The sequence below is a fragment of the Salmo salar genome, chromosome 02 (assembly GCF_965601325.2).
Source record: "Salmo salar chromosome 02, fSalSal1, whole genome shotgun sequence".
Lineage (NCBI taxonomy): Eukaryota > Metazoa > Chordata > Actinopteri > Salmoniformes > Salmonidae > Salmo > Salmo salar.
Genome location: NC_138292.1, coordinates 12,365,609 through 12,389,337, shown reverse-complemented (window position 1 = coordinate 12,389,337; position 23,729 = coordinate 12,365,609). Strand labels below are relative to the sequence as shown.

The 23,729-nt window shown below is 43.3% G+C and overlaps 1 protein-coding gene across 2 annotated transcripts in view; it reads right to left on the bottom strand.

Annotated features, from left to right (window-relative positions):
- Positions 1 to 484: 484 nt before the first annotated feature.
- The window catches only part of LOC106605968 (maestro heat-like repeat-containing protein family member 1), a 37,151-nt gene continuing 13,906 nt past the window's right edge, over positions 485 to 23,729 (bottom strand). Inside the window, exons 17-43 of one of the 2 annotated variants that reach the window (XM_082959878.1) lie at positions 23,500 to 23,641; positions 22,803 to 22,855; positions 22,273 to 22,380; positions 21,801 to 21,920; positions 21,215 to 21,337; positions 20,622 to 20,768; positions 18,828 to 18,854; positions 17,716 to 17,838; positions 17,392 to 17,471; positions 16,932 to 17,076; positions 14,391 to 14,486; positions 14,193 to 14,297; positions 13,435 to 13,570; positions 12,930 to 13,042; positions 12,562 to 12,714; positions 12,327 to 12,481; positions 11,708 to 11,873; positions 11,392 to 11,588; positions 10,861 to 10,998; positions 10,598 to 10,712; positions 9,327 to 9,473; positions 8,674 to 8,862; positions 4,781 to 4,930; positions 4,216 to 4,350; positions 3,833 to 3,935; positions 3,197 to 3,262; positions 485 to 2,919 (exon numbers count right to left, since the gene is read on the bottom strand). In XM_082959878.1, the coding sequence (XP_082816004.1) occupies positions 2,843 to 2,919; positions 3,197 to 3,262; positions 3,833 to 3,935; positions 4,216 to 4,350; positions 4,781 to 4,930; positions 8,674 to 8,862; positions 9,327 to 9,473; positions 10,598 to 10,712; positions 10,861 to 10,998; positions 11,392 to 11,588; positions 11,708 to 11,873; positions 12,327 to 12,481; positions 12,562 to 12,714; positions 12,930 to 13,042; positions 13,435 to 13,570; positions 14,193 to 14,297; positions 14,391 to 14,486; positions 16,932 to 17,076; positions 17,392 to 17,471; positions 17,716 to 17,838; positions 18,828 to 18,854; positions 20,622 to 20,768; positions 21,215 to 21,337; positions 21,801 to 21,920; positions 22,273 to 22,380; positions 22,803 to 22,855; positions 23,500 to 23,641 (3,309 nt within the window). In that variant the 3' untranslated portion in view covers positions 485 to 2,842. The remainder of the gene's footprint in view (positions 2,920 to 3,196; positions 3,263 to 3,832; positions 3,936 to 4,215; positions 4,351 to 4,780; positions 4,931 to 8,673; positions 8,863 to 9,326; positions 9,474 to 10,597; positions 10,713 to 10,860; positions 10,999 to 11,391; positions 11,589 to 11,707; positions 11,874 to 12,326; positions 12,482 to 12,561; positions 12,715 to 12,929; positions 13,043 to 13,434; positions 13,571 to 14,192; positions 14,298 to 14,390; positions 14,487 to 16,931; positions 17,077 to 17,391; positions 17,472 to 17,715; positions 17,839 to 18,827; positions 18,855 to 20,621; positions 20,769 to 21,214; positions 21,338 to 21,800; positions 21,921 to 22,272; positions 22,381 to 22,802; positions 22,856 to 23,499; positions 23,642 to 23,729) is intronic. The other variant, XM_082959879.1, reaches the window with a different exon arrangement.

Genomic DNA, 23,729 nt, shown 5'->3' with positions numbered 1-23,729 from the left:
TTGATTCACCTTGAACACTACGGATCCAAATAGTGCTGGGTGAGATTTTCACTTTCTTTTTCTTCTCAGTCTTCAAACTACCCTTCTAATACTCTCCTCTCTTCTTTTTGAGGAGTTGTGAAGAGACCCAGTGGACAGTACTTTGAAGTGAGCTTTTCAGGAGATATATTAAAACCATTAGTCATTTAGAAAAACTGCTCTGATGGACACAATTAAATCTTATTCCCCAATTCACTTCCATCAGCCAGATGCCTTTCCAGATGAATGCTGAGTGTGAGGAGAGCAGGGGACTCCCACAGGTTATCAAATAAGCTTTCAAATACTGTACAGTAAGGTTTATATCCTCAATAGTAAGTACCTTTCCTTTATATATATATTAATCTTTCTCCATATTTTCCTTACAAAACAGCTTTAATAAGCATATGATTTATTATGTCTTAGAGCTTTCCTTTGAACAATTGTGACAAAAGGCTCAGGACACCTGTTATTTTTCTATTGATCATCACTTTATTATTTCCAAAATAAAATATGATTTCCATCATCAACATCATAGGCCTGTTTCCATTTTAAATGGACACAGTTTGCATATTTAACAGTGCACTTTTTCCATGTCCATTATTGAAAGATGTCACATTAAAATATCACATTAACAAAGAATGGTCCAACAGAACAGCCATCATCCTCAGTAACCCTTCAACACCCCAGACACACAGGTACTATCCAGCTGTACTTTAGTACCAGGACTTTTACCCAATGTAGGCAACACATTAAATAGTGCCTATACCGCAATTTACCACAAACAAACATCTCTATCCATCAGTAATGCAACAAAAACATGTGGATGTGTAATTCACTGTGTACAATGACAGACTGATTAAGTAGTGCAACGTAAAACTTACTTGACAGGAATGTCATAGCTTAAGACCTCATAACCTGTTATAATCGGTACCCTAACCCAATCTCATGAAAAGGACAGTAGGAGTGGAAAAGTTAAGTGCGTTCCATCTTTTAAGAGAAAGCGTGTGAGATAAGACAAGGAGAGATATGAAAAGAAAGGAAAGGTTATTACATCCATCTTAATGCAGCTTCACAGTAAAACTATTATTTGCAGATCTGGGTTCAAATACTATTTGAAATCATTTCAAGTACTTTAGGTGTTCTTAATTCTGCCTGCACAATGGAACCAATAGAATAGCGCTGGCAAAACTGCAAACCCTGCCCCTCTGGCAGGTTAAACACAATTTGAAATAAATCAAATAGTATTTAAATCCAGGTCTGATTATTTGGCACTGTGTGGCAACTCCACGGGAGTGCCTGGTTGCGTACATGTTGTACCTGGGGTAAAGAAGAACAGATAAAGACTAGGGGTCACGTTCATTAGGCACCAAACGGAAGAAAACTGACTGAAAACGGGGAGAGACTATCTGGACTTGTCCAACAACACAAATTTCTCATATTCATTTTCCATTGCATGGTCCTAAAGAAAGTGACCCAGGCATTTTCCCTGACCAGTAGAAACTCAAATGTATAACTATATAACTAGGTCCTGTTTTTCCCCCCATGGTGAGGTCTTGTGGTTAGGAGAAAACTCCTGTTCCTACAAGACATTTTCTGAACAAGCTACAATAGTGTTTTAGGATGCAGTCCTGTTGTTAGACAATCCTAGCAGAAGTAACTGTAAGAATGGGTACATGGGATGGTTTTGGGCTGTCCTTGCTGACAGACAGACAGCCTCCTTGGACGTGGCTGATAACTGCTCATCCTTGTGTGGAGGGCTGTGAGGGTCATGGAACTTTGTAGGACGGTAATTTGGTCAGCCAAATGACTGCGGTCACCGTAACAACCGTTCAAATAGCAAAAAAATACAAATGAATAAATGTAGACGCACATTTCTCCTCCGTTCCTGACTGCATGTGCTGCCATAGAAACAGAATGAATAGAACGGGAGTCCACATTCAACGTTGGCATAATGGGTGGACTGGCAGCTATTGCGAGTGTACCCATAGGACCAAAGCAGGAAGTCAAATATGTGTTGTGATTTGGTGATTCAACTCAATAGACATTACAAAAAGTACAGTACATTCCATTGCATGAGCCACACCAGTTAACATCATTTGAACGAACATTCTACATTACAAAAAAAGTTTAATCATGTTAAGAGTCCATGTTGCAGAAGAAAGACTTAACCGTAACATTCATTTTTTACGGTCTTTATCCATAACCGTGGGTTACAGGGTAATAGTGCCAGCCCTACTTGTGTTTCGGTGGTCCACTAGACTAGTGTGAATGGAGTGGAGGCTGGAGGCTCACAGCACAGACAGAATAATAAGGCTGAGTTCCAGATCAACCCCTAGCCCCTCCCCGCTAGCCCCTTTTCTTGACCTGAAAGGGATAGATAGCTACAACCAATATGGTGGAGATTCCATCCAGCAGGCAAATCCCATCAAGAGTCCAAGGAAGTAACTACCATATTGCCTACACCTTCCTAATCCCTTCAGGTCTACAGAAGTGCCTAGGGAAGAGGGGATAGTGCTCGATTTGGAATTCAGCTAAACACTAAGCTCAGCGGAGGTCAGGCCCATTGGCCAATTGACCTAACACACTCAACATTCTGAAGACAAATTCCAAAAATGTCAGATTTCATAATACTGCTCCAAAGTGCTATGCATGTTTTTCTATACATGGAGGTACAGTCTTTGGTCACTAATTCATACTTTCAGGGACTAATTCAAGTTGCACTGTCAACATGTAAAGTACCAGATCATCTTCTTAGAAAACAGAAACATGAACAATTCTAAAACAGCTAATGAAGTAATGAATAGCAGGCAGGATGTGTGTCTGTTCAATGGAAGTGGCCCATAGCTTCAGCTGCCTTGACTCTCACCACTGGGTCTGGGTCCTGGAGCAGCATGACCAGACCTGGGAGACAGCACACACAGAACACAGTATGAGGTCATTGTCTTCCCCCAGGTGGTGCCACTCCTATGCAACGCTAGTCAGACAGAAGACAACGAGTATGAGGTAGATTTCCCTGATCACTTGGATCTGAGCAGGAATAACTCCTGGACCGACATACACAAGCACATTTAGTTACAGTAATATCACATGGAAGGAGTACTCATCACGCGGACTACAACAACCATTCCAACAGGCCCAACTCACTGGGAAGTAGAACTAGAGAAACAGCTAAGCCTACCTTTGGTCACACTCCCCATGTTGATGTGAGAAAATAATTCCTCGGGAAGATTACCCAGAAGGAAACCTACAAAGAAATAAAGGACATTAACGTTTCATTAGATAAATATTTAAGTGAACATCTCTACCATGGTAAATTAGAGAGAATATTTGGTTTGTGCAAACAGCTTCATTGATATTCTCTTCTTGAAAATTACAACTAATTATGACATTTACCCTATATTATAACCAAACACTGTCTGAAAAATGACCAATATTTTTGGTAGTCATAAATGACTACAAAGACATTGGGATAGCAACAGAAGCTAAGACACAGAGCAGAGCCGTGTTGAGGTCAATTCACAAGGTAAACCAAATTCCAATTTTCCTTATTGAAAAGCATTGAAGATAATTGGGATTTCAGTGTACTTCCTGAATTGAAATGGAATAGACCCCAACCCTGGTGTTGAGGTGAAGTTGAGGAACAGAGATAATCAAAGGAAACAGAGACATCCCACCCGGTTGTTGAGGTGAAGTTGAGGAACAGAGATAATCAAAGGAAACAGAGACATCCCACCCTGGTGTTGAGGTGAAGTTGAGGAACAGACATATTCAAAGGAAACAGAGACATCCCACCCTGACCAGTTTCCCTACCTACCGATAAACATAGCAGCACCGGCCCGAACCTCGGCCCAGTTGCTTTTGAAGAACTGGATGACAGTGATGTGGTAGAAGTTGAGCATGCCAGGGAAGTCTTGAATCTGGGGACAAATCAAATAACAGTTCTATCATATAAAAAGAGAAAAATAACCGGAACCTTCTGTAATAGAACATTATTATTCAAGGTGGGTTTCCAAGGCAACTGCTCTACTGATTGCATAGCGTGCAACGCATTTAAAAAGCTGTTTACTACAGTAGGTAAATAATTGCCGCCTCCGGATGCCAGATCTCCGTTACTGGTTTTGATGGCCGATGGTGAGGTCTGTACCAGTTTGTGGATGGTGAGTAGAGTATTACAGTATTAGACCGTGATCAACTCACAAGATATTTGGTGAGGTCGTTGATGAACTCTCCGTAGTGCAGACTCTTGTCCTCGTGGAGATGGTTCTGGAACATAGTGGTGATGAGCTCTGAGCCCACCACTGGAGCACACACTCGCATGGCATACTTACACGCCTGCACAGACAGGAAACAGTCTTTTAGTCTACCATCTGAGTCTCAGCACAAAGGCTGCTTCAGTTCAATCCACGATGACGTAATAACGTATGATTCACTTTAATCTATGATATAAACCAGACTATATCAGATGAATTCTACGATATAAACCAGACAATATCAGATGAATTCTACGATATAAACCAGACTATATCAGATGAATTCTACGATAGAAACCAGACAATATCAGATGAATTCTACGATAGAAACCAGACTATATCAGATGAATTCTACGATAGAAACCAGACTATATCAGATGAATTCTACCTATGTAAAGCACAGGACTGCAAAGAAAACTAGACAACAGGTATACTGTACCAAACATCAAACCAGTTCGTAGAACCATAGTTTCCCAAGTCCACTACGTGAGTGTTGATGTGAGGTTACCCACCTTGACCACCTGCAGGTTGGGGTCACTGAGGTGCAGCAGCAGGCTGACCAGTACGTTGTGGATCTGGTCCTTGAACACAGGCTCTCCTGAACCAAACTTAGACAGGTTCCCCAGGAGCATGATGGAGGCACAGCGGATCTCATCATTCTCCTATTGGGTCAACAGTACAGGAGCGCAGTTAGAGGATCCAACCTAAACCCATCATAACATTAACACACCAGTAGACCTACATAACAGAGAACCTTCAGAGGATCCAACCTAAACCCATCATCATTTAATACATTTGGTCATTTACCAGATCAAACCCTTCTTATCCAGAGCGACTCACAGTCTAACATCCATTTATTGAAACAAGGTTGTCCATTTCTTGATACTGTCAACTTCTACATGATAGTAATCTGGCCCTGAGAAACTAGGAACTCAAAACACCAAATATCACATAAACATATAATATCTTGCCTTCTCTGAGAAGAGAAGTGAAACCTAATAAGCCTTACAAATCTGTTGTTCAGAAAATGATTTGCCTCCAAAACTTCTGGTGAATGTGCACATTCATTTACAGAAATACTTATCAAACGTTGACAAAATATATAACAATTATTTAAAGAATTATAGATATACTACCTCTTAATGCAACCGCTGTGTCAGATTTCAAAAACTTTACGGAGAAAGCACATTGTTCAATATTCTGAGTACAGAGCTCCACCATCAACGCAAGCTATACAGTTAGCCGTCAAGCCACGGCGTCGTCAAAACTCAAAAATACTGTTAGAAATATTTTCTTACCTTTGCTGATCTTCGGCGGAATGCACTCGGAAGGACTCCCACAAGAAATGTTCATTTGTTTGATGAAGTCCATAATTTATGTCCAAATACCTCCGTTTTGTTGGCGCGTCCAAAACACTATTCCAAAGGCACGAGATGGGGGCGCAAATCAATAGACGAAAAGCTCAAAAGTTCCAATACCGTTTGTAGAAACATGTCAAACGCTGTTTCCAATCAAACCTTAGGGTGTTAACATAAACAATCGATAATATTCCAACCGGACAATAGCGTATTCATTACAGAAGAAAAATTAAAAATGCATGACCTCAGACAGTCCACTGCTTGAACCAGCTGTTATTCGGTCAAACTCCACCATAGAAGACTCAAACAACTTTGTAAAGACTGTTGACATCTAGTGGAAGCCTTAAGAAGTGCAAGTTGACCACACAGACAATGTAGTTTCAAAAGAAAATGGTCTGAAAGACTACTTCCCACTTCCTGGTTGGATTTTTCTCAGGTTTTTGCCTGCCATATAAGTTCTGTTATACTCACAGACATCATTCAAACAGTTTTAGAAACTTCAGAGTGTTTTTTATCCAAATCTACTAATAATATGCAAATATTTGACTCTGGGCCCGAGTAGCAGGCCGTTTAATTTGGGTACGTTTTTCATCCGGCCGTGAAAATACTGCCCCCTATAGCGAAGAGCCACATATACCTCAATGACGCTTGTAAGGTTAAACTGCATGTCTTATGTTATTAACTACAAAAGGCCCTTGAGGTAAGAAACCTATTTTGTGAGGGAAACCTTGCAAAGTTTCTGTAATTTTATTATTTTTTATTTATTTAACTAGGCAAGTCAGTCAAGGACAAATTCTTATTGACAATGATGGCCTAGGAACAGTGGGTTAACTGCCTTTTTCAGGGGCTGAAGGACAGATTTTTACCTTGTCAGCGCGGGGATTCGATCTAGCAACCTTTCGGTTACCAGTCCAACGCTCTAACCACTTTATTTTGTCCCCCTACATCAAACGCGATCACGACACGCAGGTTAAAATATCAAAACAAACTCTGAACCTGCCGCCCCAAAGTAAAGTCAATAGACAAAAGCTACTGGACATAGAATCAATGTACAGGGACCAGGATTCACCTCTATTTCTTTTGATTGAACCCTTACTCTACCAGTTAAGTTGACTGAAAAACACATTCTCATTTACAGCAACAACCTGCTGGGGAATAGTTACAGGAGAGAGGGGGGGGGGGGGGGGGGGGGTGAGCCAATAGTAAGCTGGGGATGATTAGGTGACCGTGATGGTATGAGGGCCAGATTGGGAATTTAGCCAGGACACCGGGGTTAACACCCCTACTCTAACAATAAGTGCCATGGGATCTTTAGTGACCACAGAGAGTCAGGACACCTGTTTAACCTCTAGGGTAGGGGGCAGTATTTGCACGGCCAGATAAAAAAACGTACCCGATTTAATCTGGTTATTACTACTGCCCAGAAACTAGAATATGCATATAATTGTTTGATTTGCATAGAAAACACCCTAAAGTTTCTAAAACTGTTTGAATGGTGTCTGTGAGTATAACAGAACTCATATGGCAGGCAAAAACCTGAGAAGATTCCTTACAGGAAGTGCCCTCTCAGACCATTTCTTGGCCTTCTACACTCTCTTTATTGAAAACTGAGGATCTCTGCTGTAACGTGACACTTCCTACGGCTCCCATAGGCTCTCAGAAGGCGGCAGAACGTTGAATGATGACTTTGCAGCCCATTGCTGAAAAACAGTAGCGCATTTGGATAGTGGTCGATCAGAGAACAATGAGACAGGGGCGCACGTGCACGAGAAGAGTCCATTTTAGATTTTTAGTCTTTGAACGAAAACAACGAGAAAAATAGCATAAAAATTGATTTTAAACAGCGGTTGACATGCTTCGAAATACGGTAATGGAATATTTAGAATTTTTTTGTCACGAAACGCGTCGGGCGCGTCACCCTTCGGATAGTGTCTTGAACACACGAACAAAACAGAGGATATTTGAACATAACTATAGATTATTTTGAACCAAACCAACATTTGTTATTGAAGTAGAAGTCCTGGGAGTGCATTCTGACGAAGAACAGCAAAGGTAATCCAATTTTTCTTATAGTAAATCTGAGTTTGGTGAGTGCCAAACTTGGTGGGTGTCAAAATAGCTAGCCCGTGATGGCGAGCTATCTACTCAGAATATTGCAAAATGTGCTTTTGCCAAAAAGCTATTTTAAAATCGGACATAGCGATTGCATAAAGGAGTTCTGTATCTATAATTCTTAAAATAATTGTTATGCTTTTTGTGAACGTTTATCGTGAGTAATTTAGTAAATTCACCGGAAGTTTGCGGTGGGTATGCTAGTTCTGAACGTCACATGCTAATGTAAAAAGCTGTTTTTTTATATAAATATGAACTTGATTGAACAAAACATGCATGTATTGTATAACATAATGTCCTAGGAGTGTCATCTGATGAAGATCATCAAAGGTTAGTGCTGCATTTAGCTGTGGTTTGGGTTTAAGTGACATTATATGCTAGCTTGAAAAATGGGTGTCTGATTATTTCTGGCTGGGTACTCTGCTGACATAATCTAATGTTTTGCTTTCGTTGTAAAGCCTTTTTGAAATCGGACAGTGTGGTTAGATTAACGAGAGTCTTATCTTTAAAATGGTGTAAAATAGTCATATGTTTGAGAAATTGAAGTAATAGCATTTCTAAGGTATTTGAATATTGCCCCACGGGATTCCACTGGCTGTTGAGTAGGTGGGACGATTTCGTCCCACATAACCTCTCTAGGGTAACGTCCCATCCGAAAGACGGCACCCTACACAGGGCAATGTCCCCAATCACTGCCCTGGGGCATTGGGATATTTTTTTTTTAGACCAGAGGAAAGGGTGCCTCTTACTGGCCCTCCAACACCACTTCCAGCAGCATCTGGTCTCCTATCTAGGGACTGACCAGGACCAACGCTGCTTAGCTTCAGAGGCAAGCCAGCAGTGGGCTGCAGCAGGGTGGTAACGCTACCATGGTAACAGTGGGCTGCAGCAGGGTGGTAACCATGACAACATAAGTGTGTCGCTGCTCTACTCACACTCTCCAGGAAGGGTTTGATCTTCATGAAGATGTAGACAACCAGCAGCTGGACGTTCTTCTTGTCCAGGTAGAGGAGCACCTTGGACAGGCCCGACATGGCCTCCAGAGTGATGCGTTTCCCAGGGTCGTCCTTCTCCTCCATCCCAGAGCTCATAGCAGCCAGCAGCTCCTTGGCATATTTATTTACCTAGAAAATAGATTTTGTATAGGTTCTGATTACATTGAGATCCATATTTGTCTGAAACATTGTTCCCCTCTGCTGCTGTCTTGGGTAGACCAGAGGGATATACTACAAAGTAGGAGAGCCAGATAACTTGCCTAAATATTCTGAAATAACTTATTTTATATAAACCTGAAATTGACATGGTCTAATTGACTCCACCAAAAACACAGTTCAGATTTCTTAATGAACCAGAAAACCAATATATATTTTATAAACAACCCAAAAGATATCTGGCTAACTCATTGATCCTGCTCTGTAGTATATCCTAAGCATTAACTTCTGTGAATGCTTTTTGCCTGCGTAATATTGCCACATTGAGGTAAGATTAATCAGTCATACCTTCTCAGCTGATCCTATGGTGATGTTCCCCGGCCCCCTGACAACCAGCACACCCCCTCCCCTCTCGCTCCCCCCCCCTCCATACGTACCTTCTCAGGTGATCCCACAGCGATGTTCCCCAGCCCCCTGATGGCCAGCATGCGGACGGTACAGCAGGGGTCAGAGATACGCTCCATCATGTTGTTCATCAGGACATCCATCATCATCAGCTCTGTCACCACGTGGTGGTTCAGCAACTAGTGTTACACACAGAGACAGAACACAGTGGTTCAGTAACTAGTGTTACACACAGAGACAGAACACAGTGTGAAGCCAGTGGTTCAGTAACTAGTGTTACACACAGAGACAGAACACAGTCTGAAGCCAGTGCATTGAGATATACATGTAGGAGTCGTACAAAAGCGCAACAAATGCAATGTAAAGTACTTTGACTCCTGGTGACAACGGCAATTAAAATGCAATCCCTTCCAAGTATTATAATACTGTAAAGCCACTATGTCCAGTTTGACATCCTAACTCTGACACCTCTAAACCCCCCTAGAGTGGATGTGGGCAGCCCCACCTCTAACACCATGTTTTGCCTTACGACCCCCCCACAAGCGTCTGCCAACTTCTGTCTGTAGTGTGTGAACAGTTTGGGCGATACAGTAATATGACCCTCACAAACATGTCAGTTATTTTGCTCCAGGATGCCCACAACCCTCATAAGACTAGTCTGAAGGCAGCCCCATTCAAAGGCACTTCCAGATTGTCTTGCCCATTCACCCTCTGAATGGCACACATACACAATCCATGTCTCAATTGTCTCAAGGCTTAAAAATCCTTCTTTAACCTGTCTCCTCCCCCAGACCTTTCTGTCCCACATGAACTGCACTAGCTAGCTTAGCTCATCGCTAGCTTGGTTTGCTAGCTAGTTACAGTAGCTTGGCAAAACGGCAACATTTTGGCTAGCTAGCTAAATTGTACAGCCAGTATTTTGTCTATATCAATTATGTTACTATTACAAAAATGTTGGGCAAAACAAATAATTTATGAAACCGTGATGTATAACAGAGTTGGATGTTACATGCAATTTGAATTGCTTTGTGTATCAGCAAAGTTGATGTCACTTGCAACTTGCATCTGCAACAGAAATTGCGTCCAAATTGCTTGGTGTGACACAGGATTTATATGTTTGCAGATGTGAAGGTTCTGGATAGGTATAATCAGTGTGGAGGTGGACATTCTATCATATTGCTTCCTTCTTACAGACCTACAACAGTGGGCCCTGGGCTTGGCTCACCTCACAGACCTACAACAGTGGGCCCTGGGCTTGGCTCACCTCACAGACCTACAACAGTGGGCCCTGGGCTTGGCTCACCTCAGAGAAGAAGGCTGTGATAGTGACCCTCTGACACTCGTAGATGTTGTTGAGACAGGGGCACAGACACTCCACTATGGCCGGGAGACGAGGGCCTGCGTGCTTGGCCATGGCCCTGAAAACAACAACACACCTCTCACACTAACTAACTGGTACAGCATAAAGGGTAGCTATACTGTACATATCATGAAGAAAGAGTTAGGGCTGAGGTTAGGGTTGAACCAGGATGTGGACATGAAGCCAGGGTTAAGGTCAGGGTGTACCTGGCGAGGAGGGTGACCCCGGTGATGTGGTGCTTGGGGTCCTTCATCTTGTCCCAGGCCCCCTCCTGGTCCAGGGGTTTCACTACATCGTCCAGCTGGGCCCGGGCCAGGAGGATCCGCAGCGCCTCCACTGCTACCCTGCAGACCCAGGAACACACAGACAAAGGAGTTAAACCTTCAATTAAAATAACTACATTTTTCCTGAAGGAACTTCATTATCACATTGTATGGTAACTATGATCAGTGAAACCAATACTGTCATTACTCCTTTTCATTACCTGTACTGATAACTTCATATAGTATGTCACCAGTACTTAGTGTATATTTACGTACATGTTTGGATGATCTCCGTAATCACATTTTCTGGGAGGTATATGGGGGGGGTGTTCATGTGGACCCCTGTAGGACCTAACCTCTAGTCATTTTCTAACACTGGCACTCCAGATAATCTAATGGAGTGTCCCTGCACTCCACCCTGTGTGTCTTATGATACAGTATGCGCTAGCTAGCGTATGTCGGCTCCTAACCCACCCGCACACGTCGAAGCCGGCGGACAGTTTGGTGGGGCTCTTTCTGTTTGTTCCGAAGCTGTTGATGTCTTTGGGTAGTGTGACCCCCAGGCTGGAGCCCAGGCGGACCAGCAGGGAGCTGAAGAGCTGGGGGAACAGGGACACCACGGCATCCTGGCTCTGGCCGTTCAGCATCATCTCCTTCAGGGCACAGGTCATCTGACAATAGAATAGCATAGAAAATGATTGCTCAGACTTGTACATTTGACACAAATAAACCTAGCAACACACCATTACCCAGACAGTCTCATCACAGCACTCTATAACCTGCTCCTCACAGCTAGAGGGTGACTGGTGGCCACCTTGGTGAGGCCTCCTCTCATCATGGACTCCTTCTTGTCCACGTAGGGCACCATGATGTTGAGCTTCTCCATCAGCATCTCCATGATCTGAGAGGCCAGTTTACTGTCTGCCCCCAGGGCAATCCACATCTCACAGCTCCAACTGGGGATCACACAGGGAGAAGTCACCATGAGGGGTAGGGCTCACTTTGAATGGGAGGCAGTGAAACCATTTCCTCTGCTACTACACACAGGGTTGCAAAATGTCTAACTTTCCCCTAAATTCATCAGTTCTCCAGAAATACTGGTGGGAAGATTCATGGAGTCTCACTCGTGTGTGTGTGTGTGTGTGTGTGTGTGTGTGTGTGTGTGTGTGTGTGTGAGAGAGCGAGAGAATTAACATGTCAAATGAAGCAGGGAGAAAGGGAGTTGGCTTTTGGAAAGGAGAAGGATAGGAGGAGAGAGCTGTCACTTGTCAAATGGAGAAACAAAGACAGAGGGATCTTCCTTGTTGAACAGAGGGGAGACAAGGGGAAGAGAGAGAGAGAAGGGGATCTCAGTTGTCGAAGAGCAGGGGGTAGGAGATGGAGGGAGGAGAGGAAGAGAGGGTTCTCACCTGTCGAAGGGCAGGGGGTAGGAGATGAGTGTGTTGATGACAGTCTGGAGGTGCTGTGTAGCCAGGATGAGGATGGACTGGGCCACAGACACCTTCACCTGCTCCTCACTGATCATCTGCAGACGGATGTGAAGCACCTCCAGCATCTCTGATACCTGACACACACAGCTCATTTAGAGGGGGTGAATGTGTGTGGAGAGAGAGAGTGTGCGAGTCAGTGAGTGTGCCAGTGTACCAGGTCTTGTAGTCCAGCTCCTCTGTGCTTCAGCAGGGTGTTGAGTAGAACACTGGAGGCTCTGGAGCAGTTAGACTGGGAGTCCACCAGCCCCTCAAACAACATGAAGATCAGAGTGTTGAGCTGCTGCTGGGGCAGACGCTTACTGATGATCTACACAGACCAGACAGACGGGAAAAGACAGAGACACAAAATAAAGACACACATTATGAAAGTAGAGTTGCAAAATTCCAGTAACTTTTCCCAAATTCACAGGTTTTCCAGAAAGAGTTGACCAGAATTTTGAAACCCAAGGTGAAACAATGTCTAAATATTTTTGTGTATGTAATGCTGACTGCATTCTCCTATCCTGTAACAGAATTCCTTACCTTGGCCAGCTCGGAGCAGGTCTTGTAGAGGACAGAGTGGTCTGGGTTGTCCATGCTCTCCCTCAGTGTGATCAGTCTCTCCACCGAGTCGTCTTTATAGTCCAGAGAGAAGCCTAGTGCCAGGGCAGGGAGACAATGAGACCAGCTGCAGCTGAGCTCCACACACTGCAATCTCACTCCCAGCAGAATGCCACACAAACACAGAGGTCTGCTTCCCAAAAGGCAGCCCATTCGCTATATAGTGAACTACTTTTGACCAGAGCCTTATGGGCCCTATATAGGGAATAGGGTGCCCTGTGGAACAGAACCAGAGTTTCCCGTATTAAAGAGGCCCACAAATGGGCTGTATTGGTCGCTGGGGGAGATAAGCTGGTCGCTGGGGGAGATAAGCTGGTCGCTGGGGGAGATAAGCTGGTCAGCAGAGAATAGGAAACTATACAAGACATATTGAATCAGAGACAGCGTGTGTGTGTGTGGAGTGGTGTGTGTGTGTGTGGGGGGGGACCTTCGTAGCGTAGCTGGATGTAGAGCAGTGTGTAGATGCAGTCGATGGCTGCCCTGCGGACCAGGGGGTTGGGGTCGGTGCATCGGGGGGCCAGGCGGCCCAGGAGAGATCCCAGGTTGTGGAAGGTTACCATGTTCTACAGAGACAGAACACCCAGATTAAGGCTATGGGTTGGTTCCACATTTAAAGGGATCCTTCAGGATTTTGGCAATGAGGCCCTGCATCTACTTCCCCCACTTGTGGATACCATTTTTATGTCGGTGTCCAGCATTAAGGAAATTAGAGATTGTTTTGCAAGCCAATGCTAACTAGCGTTAGCGCAATGACGGAGTATATTGGTATCTACAAGGATGCTAGCAGATACCCATAGACTTCTAGTTCAGTTCACCTGTTCATCGGAGTCTGGGAAAGTAGATAAATGGCCTCATTGCAGAAATCCCTTTAACAATAAAAAAAACACTTATCAACTTCTACTGTTCTCCAGGAATTCTGGATGATTTATTTCCATGTCCTTCAGTATTTTGTGGTCCTGGTACCACAAGCCCCATATTCCTAACAAATGAGCCTTTAGAACCACTGCAAACAAAGGTCAGCTCATAAGATACACTACTGAACATTATGGCATCTGAAACGTTTTGAAAAACACAAACACAGCTATATTTGCTGTTAGTTTATGTCTACAGAACTCAAGGACTTCAGCTAGTAAGGTCCAAATATGACCTGAGAAAGAAGGGTTTGCAGATGTTTTTCTGACTCACTTTGACGTGGAGGTTGTTGAAGTAGAACTCCAGGATGTGAGCGGTGGTGTTCATCGCCCTCTCCCTCTCATGATCCTGACCAGAACTCAACCACTCCTCAATGTGCTGCGGACAAACAAAAACAGGGTCACGGTTGAGCTAAAGATCAACGTATAAATAAGTAAACATTTAAGAGTATACTTCTTATCACCAACTTACCTTGAATACACTCTGGAGTCCGTCTGGACTCAGGTCTCTTACAAGAATATTCCTCAATAACTCCTGAAGAGCATTGAAGGTGTCTTTGTATAACGCCTGTGGGAAAAGCAGTAGATACAAGCTTTACCATCTCCACTTTCAGGGTATCTGCTGGTTCCATGAAGTTGAATTTAAGACTGGTCCCAAGTATTCCCACACAGAGAGAGACGCGTGATCGTATACAAATGTAAGCAAGGTTTGAAATGATTATGTTTTAGTCAAACATATCTGTTTGGGCTTCTTGCGGTCAGTTTGTAGTCTACAAATTATTAGTCATTATGTTCCATCCACTCAATAAAAATGATGATGATGGGCTGCTAGGCTATAGATGGCAGAAGCATGGGGTTGCCCATCTGCCCCAATGGGCTAATCATTAGCTAGATCACAAACTAAGTGTCCAGAACTCAGGCTTCCATACCTATACCTGCTCCAATGATACTGAACATAACCATACCACTGTGAAAAAATCCTTAAAGTCAAATATACAGCACAGTAAGTGTATAAACATGTGGTCACTGGGTGTGTTTGATTCAGCACTGCTCAAACACACCGGAGTCAGATTAACAAGGTCCTGTTGAGCAGTTGATTTGTAGAATCTGACGTGTTAGACGGGCTGGAACAAAAGTCTACACACCCAGTAGGTCTGCTGGAGGTATTATCCAATAAGAATTATGGGATAAGACTAGAACATTAGCCGACAACCAAAAAAACATAATAACTCATTCAGTGAATCCAGGATCAAATGGCTGTACTTCGAGGGAAGGCTCTAAGACGGACTTTATCCAGTACAAAGACAGACCTTGTTATAGACATTTCATCTAACATGTTCAGGGAATGCATGATAGTTATTCTGATGTGCAATAACAAAATAGGATCCAGAATAATCAGATATTTTTATTTGTCTGCATGTGTGTGTGTGTATTGGCCTAGGCTATATGCTACATAATGATACAAATAAATCTAATGTATTGTCACATACACCAGATAGGTGCAGTGAAATGTGTTGGCTTTAAAGGGTCAGCCATAGTAGTACGGCACCCCTGGAGCTAATTAGGGTTGAGATGCCTTGCTCAGATTTTTCACCTTGTCGGGTATTGAAACCAGAATCCTTTGGTATATTTGTTTATTTAGGGCCTGTAACCGCTAGGCTACCTGCTGCCCGAGGAAGTAGGAACTCAAAACACATTAGCTAGAGTGCTAACTCTAAATATGATATCGTTGCTGGATAGCAATGCAATTGATCCAACAGTAAATGTAACATCCTACAAAAATATTCCATTGTATTCACCCCAAATGGTACGCTCCACTCCGTTCCACTGGCTCATCAGCCGTTTGTAAAGTGGTGTCATTTCCTCTATCTTGACAGAAATTATTTTTACAGTATACACAAAGCTGAGACTCTACTCTTAACAACAGTAAAAATAGTTGTTTTAAAACAACTGTCTTTCCCACAATTACATTTCTAAAATGTTGCTCAACTGTCAGTTTGCTTGCTCTTCTCAGAACGCATCTCTCCCTTCACTCTGTGTGTAAAGGGGGAAGGAGCGAGAGCCAGCAGCCAAACAGGGACAGGGCAGATACTTTCATTTCAGGAAGCAGATTAACGCACATTACTGTTGAGCAAAAAATGTTTTTACAACCAAAACAATCTGCAGGAACATTGTGTAGCCTAATCACCAACATTTCTTAGGTAAGAGAAGGACAATGTCGGTTTATCATCCCAGATGAGGTTGTTGTCTGACTGTATAGGCTACCTTCTCTCTCCTCTGGCAACGGTCCGACACACACACACACACACACACACCTCTAACATCTTGAAAGTGCGGCTCGATTGTTATTTAACGTTGGTGTTTTGCCGCAGTGGCAACAATTACGCAGAAGCACAATATAAAACAGTGTAGTCATCTCCGTCACATTCTTTAAGACGTTTGAAAACTGAATTTAAGACATTTTTAGACTTAAGGCCTTTTATTAAATCAGATAAATGAATGAGATTTTTTTAAGGACCAGCGAACACCCTGTTTCATACTTTCACAAAATGAGTGTGAAGGAACAAAGTGCAGGTTTATGTTTCTGCTGAGATGACTGCATGTCTACACACAGAGAGAAGGGCTGTGTATACAGTATATGTATACTTGAGGTTGTTCCTGTGTGTCCTAAAGTTGAACATAACTATAAGGTTTCTCTATAACAGGATACATAATAAATCACTTCCTGCTTTAGTCACATGGTTTGTGACTCACCCTATGCCAATCCACTGACTTTGAAATGTCCATGATGCATTGGTTTGATTGCACTTAGGTCAACATCAATTAGATTGAATCAATAATAAACTTTTCAATATGAATTGGTTGATTTGTATGAATAATAGTTAATGTACCTACATGTACAGTAATTCTCATTTTGCGCCCCCTCCAGGTTTGTGCACCTGTTGACTACAGCAACCCACTGACGGTGAAAAATCCCAACGAGGTATTGAGATGCTTCAGCTTCATCTCTCACCTCTCTCTGTTGGGGCTCCAGCACCTCCTCGTCTTTTCCCCTGTCCTTGTCCGGAGTGTTCACCGGGGGAAGGCCGTACACACCGTTCAGACACGTCCGCAGCATATCAAAGTTCTCATTCTCCGTCAGCGCCGGCTCCAGGTTACTGGGGTCAACCCGGGGTTAAGGATCAATGATGTCACTCAGTAGAGGCTAGGGTTGCAAAAACTGCCCAGGTTTTCCAGACATCCTGGTTGGAAGATTCCTGGAATCAGGAGGGAAGGAATATCCAGAATCTTCCAACCAGGATATCTGGAAAACCTGGGAATTTGGGGAAAGTTCCCTGATTTTTGCAACCCGAGAGGAAGATGAAACACCTGGTACTGACAAGCTCCTGACAGGCTGACAGTCTATGGCTGACATCTCTGGGCTCTGTTCCAATATGCAACCCACTAGCACACCTCTGGGCATTAAAGGATACATGAGGTTGGCACACGTGGTCATCACAAGGTGGCGAACCGGAGTCCGCATGGCATCCGTGGGTTCTGCCTTGATAAAATCCTTCAATAAAAGGAAGATATTGAGATGGGTCAACACAAATCAGAACCACTTGACTGTAGCAGCCCTCATATCATAAAGCCTTTCTAACAGCTGCATAAGACATAACAGCAGTCATAAACAACGTTTTACAGTTGGTGTGATCTAAATCCAGTAACATTTAATGTAACCCTCCATCATAAGGGCTACATAACACTGTCCTAACAACGACATAAGATACATGACATAACAGGTGACAAACACTGACCATCATGACTCCCATGAGTTCCTGCTTGCGGACAAACATGTAGCCCTGATTGCGTACGACGGTGCTGATGGCCTTGGCTATGAGCCCCACACTCTGAATCAGACTCAGCTTCATGGTCAGGTCCTGATGGGGGGGGGGGGGGGAAATACAGCGTACACCACACACACACACACACACACACACACACACACACACACACACACACACACACACAGGGAGACAGACACAAACACACAGCCTCAGACTGTGTTCATGGCGATAGCAGTCCGAGGTTTAGTTTGTTCACATCATTGTGAGCAAGACAACCAAATATTAGTTGTATAGTGCAGCCCTCAAGCATACAGACAAGTCACTTACCCTATGATTCTAAAGTTCCCTATGCCATCTATAAAACACCTACAGATAGCTGGATAGCCTAGAGCAGGACCAAGGATTTCAACATGTTGTTGAAAATGTCAGGGGTCCATAAAGAGATGATGTTAAACTTGATAAGAGCATGTCACCAATAGAATGGTTTCAGAACATGGCATAAGAAACAACAGCTTATGGTTGGGTAAGTCACATTCTACTGAAGATGAATTTTACTACTTTTCAGTTGGCTTAAAAATCAGTGTGTAGATACAGGTCAATATGAATTAAACAATCAAAAAGTAGAGGGTGTATTTTTAAAGAATGATCATCCATGCCTTGATTTGGAGACTGTAAATGTCAGACAGAAATGTAAGCTTTGCGATCTGGAAGGGGAAAAAAGAATTTGAACATCAAATTCCACCATCTGATTTAGCATCACAACCTAAGAGCTGGTGTGTGTCTTCGATCAAAAAGGGAAGGAGGAAACCACAAGGCCCGAGAAACACCATAGTGTCATACCGTGTTAGTAGGACATGGAGGGCATTCAAAAGCACTAAACATTCTGAACTTCTGAAACAGAGGCAAACAAATACACTGCCTCCCATCATAACTACATGTGGTGCTGATCTTTCAACTAGAGCCATTTACTTCTAAAAGTTCAGAAAGTTGAAGCAGCAGCGTTCTAGAGAGAAGAGATTGTTAGAAGAGTTTTAGTGAGAGAGAGATAGAGAGGATCCTTCATTAGGGTCCAGTCACGGTACCTTGGTCTCTATTTTAATTCCCAGAACCTGCACAACATAAAAGCAACAAGGAGTTTAATCCACAAGTGAACACTACTAGACAATAATATATCCTTTCCCCCTAAAGAGAAGAGAATATGCTCTTCCCCCTCATTAAGAAAATGTTATCACACTACAGAAGGCCCTTACCATGAAAGTGTTCCCCGTTTAGATGGTTAACCATGGTATGGGACAGTGATACATTAAATGTCTCACAGATACAGATGAACTCAACCTCTATATCCTTATTGCAGTAAAAAGGTTAGCAAATGTTCCAGTGCTAGCCAACTAGACGTAGCCAATTAAATGAGCCCCATGTGGAACCCAAACGACTCCATGGATATAGACTCGGCTTCTTAACATTAAACACCTTGTGTGTGTGTGTGTGTGTGTGTGTGTCCGTCCGTCCAATCACCCACCCTAACCACGGACATAAAATCCCATGATCCAGTTCAAGTGGACATCTGGAGGTCATAGTGTACATTGGCAGCGGCCCCTGAAGGCTGCAGTTTAACAAAGAAAACTATGGAGGCTAGTTTTCAGACAGTCATTGTGATGCTTAAGCATATGGCCGGCGGCTAAAGGAGAAGAACCCCTGAGGATATAAACAAGGTTCATCTGTAGCCATGGAGAGACAGAGAGACCTCCTGAATGCTACGAGTGAGACATTTGAAACACTACAACGTAGCGTGACTTTTCCAACTGGTTGATATAATCACACGTTCCTTTCACTGTGGTTTGTGCTGTGTGGTTTTATGTACCTTTCAAATGCCTCAATTATGACCCATCGTTGGTTTTAACCATATAACCACCAGTATGTAACTGTGAGCAGTGAGCCTAACCAACTGTCTGTGTCCATCCCAAATGGTACCCTATTCACTATGTAGGGAATAGGGTGCCATTTGGGATGGATCTGTCTGACCAGCATGTCTTTTAACTCCATCAGACTCAGCCTTATCGCAACTTCTGCTCTGTGAGGTCACTCAGTACCATGCCAACCCACGCATGCTCACAGAACTTCTTCTCTGTGAGGTCACTCGGTACCTCGCCAACCCAAGCATGCTCACTGGGCCAACGGAGAACGGTAAAAAATAGATTTTCAGGAATAATGTGAAGCTGCAGCTATTCTGACTACGCTAGCTAACGCTGCCATTGAGGAAGGGGAAAACATTACAAGGCGATGGTAAAACACAGTGCTATGTGGTGATCAGCGACGGGTATCGCTCAGTGATTATTTCTCTCTCTGCAATGGGGGGTAAATGGATGGTTGGAGATGGGAGTGGGGTTTAATTTGACTGGCCAGACCTCTTTATAGGACATGTGGGGGTATTTAACAGGTCGTCCCTGGCAGCCTCTGTACTCTAACAGTATGGGCAGCCAAAGGTAACAGCCTAACTAACTCTGTCTTTATGCTGATGAAGGCCTGGGCCTGTAGTGTCTCAGAGTAGGAGTGCTGATCTAGGATCAGGTCCCCCCCTCTTATTCATTATGATTTAAAAGATACAACTGATCCTAGATCAGCACTCCAACTCTGAGACGCTTTGTGAATATGTGCCCTGAAGGCCAAAACGGGTCCATTGAGACTGATGACAACATCTAAAGAACTATTTACATTTGAGAGATGCTGGCTGTCTGTTTCATCCAGGCCTTCCTGACAGAGATTCACTCTTGGATCAAAACGTTGTGGACTAGCTTTATTAAAGGGATGTGGTGGAGTAATTAAGGGATGTGGTGGAGCAATCATGTGACTGTGTCTCTCAAGTCCTAGCTCCTTACCTTGGTGTTGAAGTGCTTACTGATGCTGCGGAGGATGTCTGAGTCGATGCGGGACAGGATCTGGTCCTCTGGGGCGTGGAGCGCTACGTAACCGTAACACAGGATCAGCGTGCTCTTCATCTTCTCTACATCCAAGTCATTCTTGTCCTGAGGAGGAGGAGGTAGAGATGGGAGGATTATGGTGTAGATTGAGCTTAGTAGCGGACTAAAAAGCTATTTCAATGTGGAATTAATGTCAACTTTATAAAAACCTTCAAAAATATAAATTAGGCTAATTAAAATCAGTTTATCAACACCTGTAAACGTTTCCTTTAAAAATACTTTAGCAGGGCTTGATCGAGCTTGTTTGGTAAAATGGAACCAATGGAATAGTCCCCAAAGTGCAAACCGTGCCTACTGTACCTGACACTCCAGGCAGGCTCAATCAAATGCTCAAAGTAGTAGAAAGAAATCAACAAGCTCCATAAAATCTTCAATCTGAATGTGTTAAATTGCTGACTGTACAGTGTAGATAGAACCTCCAAGGCAGGCAGGCATTGCCAAGTTTGTGTTTATCGCTACGATGAAAATAAAAACACGAATAGCATACTAACTTTGAGCAGGCTGAATATTCCTGAGGCTTTCTTGAAGGCGTCAGATTTCCCGAAGTCGTCCAGTTTGGCCAGAGTGGCATCGAGATGACTGCTTGCACACAGCCCGATCCCCATGGCGACACCCTGGGAAACCCATTACCCCAAACACACCCTATTAGCACAGTTTAAGGGACACTTCAGCCTCCTATGACCAAACAGTACATCTAGATTATCATTAACACCGGCATTACAATTTGACAACCACTCTCTATTAGGCCTAAAGACTAAAAACACCACAATTCCTAATCATCTGGTTAAAATACAACGGAAATGAGGGGGAAACTTAACTCCAGACACAAATTACAGCTTAGGAAGGCAGACGTGACCTCCCTTTGAAAATAAGCAAAGGCTAAAGACTACTTGTCACAAGACTGTCTTAACTGGGCAATTAAACTGCACAAAGAATCCCTGTTCTGCCCGGCGACGCTCTGCCCTGCCTTACGCAGACAATTACATCACAGGTCACGCTGAACATATGATGATAAATAAAAGCAAATGCTATCAAGAGGATCATGGCCTGACTCAAACGGGGACTAAGAGGTTTTACCGCTCTCTCGATGGCGTCGTTGTGTCGTGCACTGATCAGTATCTCTTGGAGCTGCTTCTGGACCACCTCCTTATTGGAACACTGCTGTAGGGTCACTCCAACGCACCTGTAGAGGAAACGCTGTGGAAAGAGCCATGAAGCCAAGAAGAGAAACCTTGATAGTTCGTAGAAGATATTATTTTACTAAGATTTTACTAAGATTATGAGGTTCTACCAACCTGGATACTTTGTAGAATATATTGTTTTAATAAGATTTTGTTAACGCTTATCAGGTTCAGAAGAGTTCCTTGAGGTATTTTTAAATAAGATCATGTTTAAAGAGACATAAATACAATGTGTTACATCTCATGGTTAGGGCTAGGAGTTTTCCCTGAACTATAAGTGAAGACTGGAGAACTCCCTGGTCAGGTCATGAAGAACTCTTGGCCCTACTCATGGTTGAAGAGAGGTTAGGATGAGGGTGTTCACTAACCTTCTCTTCCAGGGACTGGTTATACGTGGACAGGTAACGTGTGGCCTCTATAGCCAGCTGACAGCTCCACTTGTCATCAGCTATGGCCACCAGGGACTTGGCTAGGAACTGTATATGTCCAAACAAAACCCCACCACACAGCCATGTGACCACATCATTATGTTGTATATCAAATCCCTTTGTGACTGAAACAGAAAACACTTCTTATCCAACGCTTTGTGCGTCAGACACTGCATGCATCCCAAATGGCACCGTATTCCCTATGTAGTGCAATACTGTTGACCAGAGCCCTGGTCAAAAGTAGTGTATTATAAAATGAACAAGATACCTTTTGGGACAAACCTTATTCTACATATTGACTGTTATTGACAGTGTTGTGGGGACAGACAAAGAGGATGTTAGATAAAGATCACCATAGTGACAGTGTTGTGAGGACAGACAAAGAGGATGTTAGATAAAGATCACCATAGTGACTTATTGACAGTGTTGTGGGGACAGACAAAGAGGATGTTAGATAAAGACGGGCATACCTGTAATAGACTCTCTTCCCATTTCTTGTTGTCTAGTGTTTCTGGGGTAGACTCTGTAAAGAAGAATAGACCATACTACTCAGACCTCGCTCGCCGCACTTCCTCCCAGACAAAAAAACAACTACAAAAGAGGGCAGCAGAATATTCTGTGCACGTTCCAAAACTGACCAAAGAGCTAAAATGATTTAAGATCAGTTTTAATGCCCTATGCTCTACTTCAATCCAAGCTATGTATTTTTATGATGGAAAGATGAAAATGGCCCACTGCAAAAAAATTAAATAAAAAGTTATATCTCCAAAAAAAATATAGCCCATAAAATATTGCCTTCAAAATTGTGAATCACTTATAATGTCCCTTAACTGCAGCTGTTGTGGTAGAAGCATGCGTCTTTATTGATGTCAGTTCTCAGTAGAATACATGGAGGAAGAACTATTTTAAACCACGGATATTAAAACGAGGTTCACAGCCTCCTAAGCTGTCAATACTGCAGGAGCAATAAAAGTCGCTCAGGGTTATTTCTGCTTTGGAGATATATATATATATATATATGATGAGCCCCAAATGGCACCCTATTCAGTGCACTACTTTTGACCAGGGCCCATAGGCACTACATAGGGAATAGGGTGCCATTTGACACACAGACATAGCTCGCTACAGGTTATAAGACTCTGGGGTCATTGAGTTGAGGTCCTTTACCTTCCAGGTAGCTGAGGAGAGCAGGGATCTCCTTCTCCCAGAGTGTCTCAGCGTTGGGGTGGATATTAGGACTTATAACGTTCAGTAGAGACAGAGACGGTGCACCATGGCCACGACTCCGGAACGGGAACGAACCATTCACCTGAGACACACAAGCACATCCCGATTTACAGGTAAGACAAAGAAATAGCCTAGCTATTACTGGAGACATTGATCATACTTCATGGGGG